General features: G+C 42.6%; 1 protein-coding gene across 2 annotated transcripts; it reads right to left on the reverse strand.

The window, feature by feature from the left end:
- Positions 1–1793: 1793 nt before the first annotated feature.
- Positions 1794–9235, reverse strand: LOC129868869 (uncharacterized). Of its 2 annotated transcripts, XM_055943190.1 has the most exons (6): positions 8863–9235; positions 7838–7949; positions 3484–3541; positions 3224–3256; positions 2898–3049; positions 1794–2710 (listed from the first exon to the last, which is right to left on the reverse strand). In XM_055943190.1, the coding sequence occupies exons 3-6, from the start codon at positions 3530–3532 to the stop codon at positions 2003–2005; spliced, it is 942 nt and encodes a 313-aa protein (XP_055799165.1). In that variant the 5' UTR covers positions 3533–3541; positions 7838–7949; positions 8863–9235; the 3' UTR covers positions 1794–2002. The 2 variants fall into 2 exon arrangements, with proteins under 2 accessions (XP_055799165.1, XP_055799166.1); XM_055943191.1 differs by lacking the exons at positions 7838–7949; positions 8863–9235 and having other exon boundaries at positions 3484–6992.
- Between the last annotated feature and the right edge of the window lie 455 nt (positions 9236–9690).

Genomic DNA, 9690 nt, shown 5'->3' on the forward strand with positions numbered 1-9690 from the left:
TACGCCGTCGGCTTGGAACGCCTTACAAAATATTTGTAAACTGGAAGAACTTGTCCCGATTTGTGTTTTTAAATCACTGATGGAGTGAGGCTGATTCCCACACATGTCAAGGTTATTCATTTGCTGTTTTATGATTTTGTTATACTCTTGTGAATGCTATGGTTTTAACCAGATTACTTGTAGTTTTTCATGTTGTCTGTCTGTAATTGTGTAATGACTTGGCGCTGCCTATCTTGGCCAGGACGCTCTTGAAAAAAAGATTTCAAATCTCAATGAGCCCTTCCTGGTTTAATAAAGGTGGAAAAAATAAAATAAATCTTAAACGGAAGAAGTTTGGAACCACCAAGACTCTTCCTAGAGCTGGCCGCCCAGTCAAACTGAGCAATCGGGGAGAAGGGCCTTGGTCAGGGAAGTGACCAAGCACCTGATGGTCACTCTGACAGAGGTCCAGATTTCATCTGTCGAGATGGGAGAACCTTCCAGAAGGACAACCATATCTGCAGCACTCCACCAAACCAGACAGAAGGCTCAGTAAAAGGAACATGACAGCCTGCTTGGAGTTATCCTAAAGGAATCTCAGACAATGAGAAACAAGATTCTCTGTTCTGATAAAACCAAAATTGAACTCTTTGGCCTGAATGCCAAGCTTCAAGTCTGGAGGAAAGCAGGCCTCGCTCATCACCTGGCCAACACCATCCCTACGGAGAAGCACAGTGGTGGCAGCAAAATGCTGTGGGGATGTTTTTCAGCAGCAGGGACTGGGAGACTAGTCAGGATCGAGGGAAAGATGAACGGAGCAAAGTACAGAGAGATCCTTGATGAAAACCTGTGTCAGAGTGCTCAGACTGGGGCGAAGCTTCACCTTCCAACAGGACAACGACCCTAAGCACACAGCCAAGACAATGCAGGAGTGCCTTCGGGACAAGTCTCATGTCCTTGAGTGGCCAAACCAGAGCCCGGACTTGAACCCGATCTAACATCTCTGGAGAGACCTGAAAATATCTGTGCAGCCACGCTACCATCCAACCTGACAGAGCTTGAGAGGATCTGCAGAGAATGTGAAAAATTCCTCAAATACAGGTGTAGCGTCATACCTAAGAAGACTCAAGGCTGTAATCGCTGCAAGAGGTGCTTCAACAAAGTACTGAGTAAAGGGTTTGAATACTTATGTAAATGTCAAATTTCAGTTTGATATTTTTTATACATTTGCTGTGAATAAAAACCCGTTTTTTCTTTGTCATTATGGGGTATTGTGTGTATAGTTATGGGGGGAAAAAACAACAAACCATTTTTAAAAAATGTGGAAAAAGTGAAGGGGTCTGAATACTTTCCGAATGCACTGTGTACAAAACATCAGGAACACCTGCTCTTTCCATGACAGACTGACCAGGTGAAAGCTATGATCCTTTATTGATGTCACTTGTTAAATCCACTTCAATCAGTGTAGATGAAGGGGAGGAGACAGATTAAAGAAGGATTTATAAGCCTTGAGACATTTGAGACATGGATTGTGTATGTGTTCAGTTCAGAGGGTGAATGGACAAGACAAAAGATTTGAGTGCTTTTGAACAGGATATGGTAGTAGGAGCCAGGAACACCGGTTTGAGTGTTTCAAGAACTGCAACTCTGTTGGGTTTATCACGCTCAACAGTTTCCCGTGTGTATCAAAAATGGTATCAAAAGGACATCCAGCCAACATGACACAACTGTGTCTGTGGAACGCTTTCAACACCTCGTCCACACCCAGACAAATGTCCTAATGTTAAGGAAAATAACAGGCACACATACACACATTGAATACAAGATTTTATCAGGCTTGTCTCAAACTGAAACCATATTCTCTGATGGAAGTGAAAAAGTGTCATACTTGGGGGGAAATTGTGTAAAAAAAAAACATTTTATGGTTTTGTTCACAGTCCTACCTGTATTTGTTTACTGACCTTCTGTTATAAACTAACACTACCATTTTATTTGTAAGTCCATTTTCTGTTGTTTTAATCGTCTACTGGGGGTCAGGGGCTTGGTCAGAATAGCGGTAAGGGTCAAAGAGGTCACGCCGGAAATCACGTGGGTCAAAAGGTGTTTTGGTCTCCCCAGGAGCAACTTCTTCCTTCACCTTCTTTTCCACAGCAATGGGGAGAGTATGGAGTGGTGGTAGTGGCTCAGTCGCCTTGACAGGGCGAGGTGGGTGATCGATCAGGCAGTCAGGGTCCCAGTAAGGGTCACAGTCATACTCCATCCCTTTAATGACGATGGGAGGAGGACGAGGAGGTTGGAGAGACTTCTTAGGAGATCGTGGAGGTGGAGGTGGTGTTTCAACAGCTGGCTCCAGAGGTGCTGCAGGAGCTGGCTCCATAGGTACAGCAGCAATGACCACCTTACCAGTTTGGGGTTTGCAGGCAGGGTTGTAGCGTGGGTCACAGAGGACCGGGATGGCCCCTGCAGGCAGGTAGACGATGTGAGCTTTACAGAGGGGGTCTTTGTGGTTACACAGATACAGGATGTCAATCTTAGTAAAAGAAAGTGGTGCTGGGGTAGTAGGAGGGGGCTGAGTGGTAGCAGGCAGTGTGGTGGTAGTAGGAGCTGCGGTGGTGGGTGGTGGGGTTATCACACCCAGGGCATTCTGGTAGCTTGAGGCGTCTGGCCCATAGACCTGCTCCAGGTGACGCATCTGCTGATAGAGCATCCTGATCCTGTCAATCTCGTACAGCTGGGAGGAATATAAAGATCCACACAGGGTTTGAGAATGAGAGAGGGAGGGAAAGATCAAATAAGTGATCAGGTGGGTTGAGGAATGGGCAGATGACAAGGACCTGTATTAAATTATGTTTAACATTCATTATTACAGTGATGAAAAATCTGCTTTAAGTGTCTCATGATATGCTCCCTTTACTCACTCCTTCAATATGGCCGATGCTGTTGTAGAATTTGTAGTAGGACTGGAAATCAGGCGTGCCGCGGTGCCACTTGGGATCGACGTTCCGTTTGGGCCGTGACTGAGACAGGAAGCCATGAGCTTGGGCAGAGTCGATGCTGACCTCCCTCACAGCTGCATTTAATGACAGGAATCATGGTGGAAGAGAGGGGGATGGAGAAAACACATTCAGGAAAAATAATTTAAAAAAAAAAATCTTGCATGTGCCAACATTCGCAAGTCAAACATAAATCAAAGAGTAGGCTACACAGTAAAACAAGCACGTGCCATTGTTGTATTTTCTTTTACCTCTAGCCTTCAGAGGTGTAGCATCCAGCAAACCTGCAGAGCGGGATAAGGGATAGAGAATACAACAGGGTCAGAGGTGTTGAGAGGGGTCTTGCTGCAGAAATATCCGCAGACTCAGAAGTTTAGGAAAACTTTATAACTTTCTATTTCATAAAATCTGTTTGCGTTATCACATTTGCAATAGAAAGCTATGCCCCCGTTCTATACGCTATATTTAGTTGCCATCTCGGCATACATGTTGGTTTAGAGTGGAAACATACCTGGGAGTAGACAACATAGTGTCCCCGTCAGGAGAACCTGAGAAATCATCTTTGCCACCTGGAAAACACACAGACACTTGACTGGTGTAAAATACAGTATGAATTCTATTTTCTTCTGCCTTGATCATAGAGCACACAGACACTTGACTGGTGTAAAATACAGTATGAATTCTATTTTCTTCTGCCTTGATCATAGAGCACACAGACACTTGACTGGTGTAAAATACAGTATGAATTCTATTTTCTTCTGCCTTGATCATAGAACACACAGACACTTGCTGTTCACTTAGTAGCTGTATTGGCACATTGGATGATAAACGGACTAGTTTCTTTCACATTTGAAACTACCTACATCAAAATATCCTTTCATTTTTATCAGACTACACAGAAAGCTTTCAATTTACCACATGAATCAATTAAATCACCAGTCCACCTTATAAAAGATTAATTACATTACACATGACCCTAAACTGACAAGTTACGCCTTGACTGAGCAGCAGTGACATTTTATATAGAATATAAAGATCTTCCCACTTCACTCCGGCAAAGGCTCTGGTGCTCCAGCTTATGTCCACAGCATCAATTAACTAATTTAAAGAAATCCTGTTTTAGACCCACAATCAATCATTGATGCATGCAATCAAACTTCCCCTTATACAATAATGATAAATATATTAATTGAATGAACCTAGTCAGGCTTCTTGACCAGCCTAATGATCAAAGCACATATTATATGAAGCAGATAATTTTCAAATAATTTTCTTACTCGCCTGTACTCGTATCTCTTCACAGTCCAGTGTCAGTTTGAGACAACTTTACAGTTCATAAATACTGAACTCAATGCCACTCATAATTTGGGTGCTTTCCATTGGCTATTGACCCCAAGTAACTCCACCCCTTGCACCTCTACCATCCGTTTCTTCTTGAGACGTGGACATGGTTAAAGCGCTCATTAAGCACTAAAATAAGTGTGTACCCGAGGGAATTAACGATCAAATGGAAACTTCAAATGAAATAGGCTTACAACTCGTAAAATCGTGACAGCCAGGCACCCGCTGAGGGCAGAAAGTGTGCATGGGGCGGTAGGGTCCCTTGATGTTTTGGCCTCACTACAGCTGCATTTGGTCCTGCTAGAAATACTCTTCAGACGAGATACATTGTAGGCTCTCTCTTCATGTCATATGTATACCAATATAGTATTGCATGATGATCATCATCATCAACTGACACACGTATGCCAAATGAGTTCTAAAATGTCCCAGTACAGAATACTTGAAACTTTTCAACCCCTTTTCAAGTTAACCTCTGTTCAGACATATGTTGGACTCCAAGGGGGTAATATTAGCAAAACAGACATTTTCTTGACAAAACCTGCTTGAACAGCAAAATTAACCCCATCTCTCAAAACAGCTGGGGTTTTCCGTTTAAACTTCTGTTACTTGGCAAGACAATAATTAGGTTGGGGGTGTAGGGTTGACTTCTGTTTCAAGTAAATAATGCTTAAAAAGGATATCAAAAGAAGTCTTTACTGCCTTGTCACAGGTTACTAACAAATGACAACACTTTTGTGTTGGAGGCAGGCCTACATCACTAAAAGTACACCGAGCATAACCACAGAACAACCTTATAGGTCATCATTAGCAGTTTGCACATTCAAATTCTAGGGCTCTAGGACACTGCCAACTCAAATAGTATGTATGAGATAGATTAGTATAGAATGCTACACACAAGCTTCTGCTAAATTGCTGTCAGAGCTCATATTGCGTTACTTAACTGTCACACTAAGAGAGACAAATACATTGTACCTCTGCGATCTTTAAGGCAAATACCAGTACCTTGTCATCATGTTCTCTGCCGGGCATTGAGAAAGCACAGATAATCACTACCCTCCATGAACCTGACAGGCTATGTGGCAAGGGGCCACATCCTTCAATTCTTCACTTTGAGAACAGTCACTATCTAAAAACACCTAAGGGGGAACATTAGGCCTATTTGTACACCTACAGAAATTATTTGTAAAAAAATGTTTTAACATCAATGGAAAAGGGGAACTGAGGAGTGGCAATCTGGCTGTAGGGGCCTTCATCTGGGCTGTAGTCGTGGCATAGGCAGAATCAGAGGCTCCCTGAATGGGCTCGAGCCACACTTTTAAGGAGGCAGAGGGGCGTTTAAACAGGTGTGAGGGGGACAGGGCAGGAATCTGAGAAATGCGCTAAAACAGTGGGGAGACCCTGAGAGACACACACTCACCATAATAATCAAAGAATATCCTGTAGTGATACAGCAGAAGATTATAAACCACTTTCATGGCCAGCCTGTCCTGACCAGTCTATCCTCACCCCCTTCAAAGACATAGATTCCAAGGAAAATTAGCAGTTGTGTTTTGGGGCACACGGTATGACAACATACTACATGACTACCATTATATGGCAGACAGTGGAAATGTCATATTATATCCTTTAGGAGCACTACGTCATAATACTGCTAAAGGTATTCTTTCCCAGCCATGCATGACACCTCCAATGCTCCACATTAGGGATAAAACACAATGTTCAAACGTATTTGGGGTTTTAGGCTGGGTATCTATAAATAAGTTTGTGACAACTGCTGATGTAAAAAGGGCTTTATAAAAGACATTTGATTGATACAGTATAAAAATCTATATGGCATGATGTTCAAAATATGTTATTCGTCACTGGCCTTTGCCACAAGTTGGGATGTTGTAGCTAAGAGAGACTGCTATCCTCCACAAGGCCGAGGGGATAGATTGTCATTGCGAAAATTTGATTTGTTGTCAACTAAATAACAAGTATTTTTGATTTACTACTCAACACAAAGCTGTATTATTAGTATTGCATGATTACAAAATACCTTCAAGCTACAGTAGAGTTCACTTCATTCTTTGCTATTCTACAACAAAACAGAGTCTCAATGCAAGATAGATAGGGTCCAAACAAACACTTTATTTCTGACTTGTGCATCTAAAACATTCACATCATGTCACATTTCAAATACCTCTCATGTACTGTTTGCCATGTGATCTTACTATCCTCCACAGAAATATGGTTGACATCCTTGCCCTGCCTGTTTTCTGTATGTCACCTCCCATGTTACCCCCATGTGATCGACTCCAGTGGTAGCGCTCTGCCAGTGCTGTCAGACCGAGACAAGTGCAATGCCTCTTAAGATTGCCGGCAATTGCCCAAGACTCCGCCTCTCAACACAAGCTAGTCTTAGTGTCCCCACTTAGAATGTAAAACCACAAGGAAGCATAGCATGTTCCACGACCAGTTGCACTAAATTCCAATAAATTAGAGAAAATGGTGAAACAAAATTACTCCTGGGCTGTTCAGGGAAAGAGACAAGCTGTGTGACTCAGACAGCTATCCTAGTACCTAAAGGGCCCTATTTGGGTCAAAGATGAGACAGCAAAGGTGCAAGTCGATATTAGGTTTATTTGTGTTGACAAGGGGTAGTGAGTCAGGAAGGGTGATCAGTTCCAGTTATAGTCAGTTTTGCATGGGTTTGCACAGCGACTCTGAGGTACACAGGCTGATCCCCCAGCAAAGCTGACCAGAACCAGCAAAAACGTAGTTGGATGTTTTCAAGGGATCTAAACCTTTGTGAATTCACATCAGAGACACAGCATCTGGGCTGTGCTTTCATTATAGCACAAACCCACACTAGAGATCCCTGGCAATGTTATTTGCAGCAACTGCGAACAAGGAATTCCTACCCTCTGGTGGAACTGGATGAGTGGTGCACCCTGTGAGTCAGGAAGTGCTGGTTTTGCAGTAGGTCTGATGAGTTTATCTACCTGCACAAACAGCACTTTTGACACCAATGGGCAAAAATGGCAAGTTCAGTGGATCCCACCAATTATGGGGTGGGAGGCAGCCTAGTGGTTAGAGCATTGGGCCAGTAACCGTAAAAAATCTGTCATTCTGCCCCTGAACAAAACAGTTAACCCACTAAAACAAGAATTTATTCTTAACTGACTTGCCTAGTAAAAAAAAAATACAGAAACTATGTAATTGGGAAAATACAATGAAGTGGACTTCTTTCACCAAAATGTTGGATGACCATGTCAGATTTGAGCATATAGGACGTCTGCCTTGTGACAGAAGTGCTCACATTGCGGTAGGTAGGACATAACCATTACCTGCACTGTAAGCACTTTATTACATAGCAGACAAGCTCCCCACAAAGCACATTCTCAGTAAACATTGTAAGGCATCAGGGGTCTCAAAACATTAATTTAATGGTATGTCATTAGGGGGTGAAGTGTTAAAAAGATGCAAGCAAAATGTTTATGCATAGACGCCTCCATGTTCCCACAGTCCACAACACTCACCCGTACGAATGGTCAGTTTGACCCAATCCTAGGGAATTGAAACTAGGCATTGAGTTGGCAGATACAGTTTGTCCCACTGTCTGAATAGACTTCTCCAGGCAAGTTGCAGGTACTGGGAAAATATTATTGCATGTTATTATCTGAATAACAAACCATGAGTCCACAATATCAAAACTCCATAAATAATGTAACATTGTAAAACATTCGCGTAGCAATGACCATAGCCTCAACTAAACTAATGGAGTAATTGGTGTGTGGGGGTTGTAGAGGTTGATTGTAAACAAACGTTTGACCCACGTGACCTTCCCTCCCCCACATAAAATCCACATGAGGACATCACTGCAATAGTAATTGTACGCGCTATGCAAAGTTATTAGAGCGCCAATCTATTGCAGAATAGCTAGCTGGCTTCGAGTAAATAGGTGTCAGTGCGTAGTCAATTATTCTCCAAAATACCGAATGTGAAAGTGCACTTCCAAAATTAGCTAATGCACGAGTCATGACACATTTAGCTATTATGACAAATCAAACAATATAGTTAGGTCAATCTAACTAGATAGACAATCTGGTGATGTAGTTCAGAGCTAAACAAACTTTGGGCTCTGAGATTTTCGCCCTTACAAATGCTGCTAATGAAAGGTAACATTTGTGCCACTTTCTTCAGGGGTCTTTACCCTCGTTCCGAAATCTCTTTGTTGCGTAACTAGCTAGCTAGCTAGCTAACGTTAGCAAGCTGGCTAGTGGCTACACACAATCCGGCGTTTCCACGCATGAATCATGATACCGCAAAGTTACTGACAAGTTCCGTAGCGGTAATTGCCGAAAGATTTAACTCATTTACGCAAACAATTTCTGGTTTGATGGTCAAAGCAACATAGATGCCAAAATAATCCGAAATATACGCGCGCATGTCAAAGGCCATCGACAAAGTAAATCCACGCGTTTTATGTCTCACGCAACAACAAAACAGGACAACCAATTCATTATATTAGTCTTCAAAAAGACTAAAACGCAGACTTCCTTACCGGTTGTGCGGCTCACTTCTTACAAATCCAAATTCTTTACAGAACTATTCACACAATTCCACCACTCCACTAACAGCCTTTGATTTTGTAAACAAAGAAGCACATGGCTTCACAGCCATATCTCTTAAACGAAAATAATTTTTCCTCCGCTCATCAAATAGTACCGGCACTCCATTTCGCATTTACTGGCTTTTCAGACATGAAAAAAGTAGTTGCTCTAGAGAAACTTCCAACCTATACCAACGACAGGATACATTGTATTTTTTTTTAAACGAATGTCTTCAAAATGCTGCTTCGATGTTGCAAAACAGGGCGAGGCAAGCCGCGAGTCCTCAGCGGTCATCCCTGTCCGTGCAAACCGGATGGATGGAACCTGTGACGCATAGGGTCAATATGTTTAGAAACTCTGTGGTACGAGACTTTGATTTTACTTTACCTAGCTACAGTATTTGATAATCTTGGGTAAACATTTAACCCTCACACAATTAGCCTTTTTAATATCAGCCCTGAGCCTCAAATACATGTTTGTTTCAACATTTCAGAACTCGGACCCAAGCTGCATTATGCCAGTCTACCAGAGGGAGGCAGAAGCAAGCACGAGAACTGGGAGACTTACGCCTCGATCACACAGACAGAGTTTGCATTCTGGTACACCAGAAGTACATTAATTTCCATACACCTTGATCACACCGACAGTATTATTGTGTTTTGGTACACCAGAAGTACATTCCTTTCCAATGGAACGCTGCGTTTGTCTTGCCGCGTTGCAGAGGCAGTTGCAGTGCATTCTGTGTGGGGCAGTGGCGGTCGGTGCCATTAAAGATGAGG

Source organism: Salvelinus fontinalis, chromosome 13, assembly GCF_029448725.1.
Source record: "Salvelinus fontinalis isolate EN_2023a chromosome 13, ASM2944872v1, whole genome shotgun sequence".
Lineage (NCBI taxonomy): Eukaryota > Metazoa > Chordata > Actinopteri > Salmoniformes > Salmonidae > Salvelinus > Salvelinus fontinalis.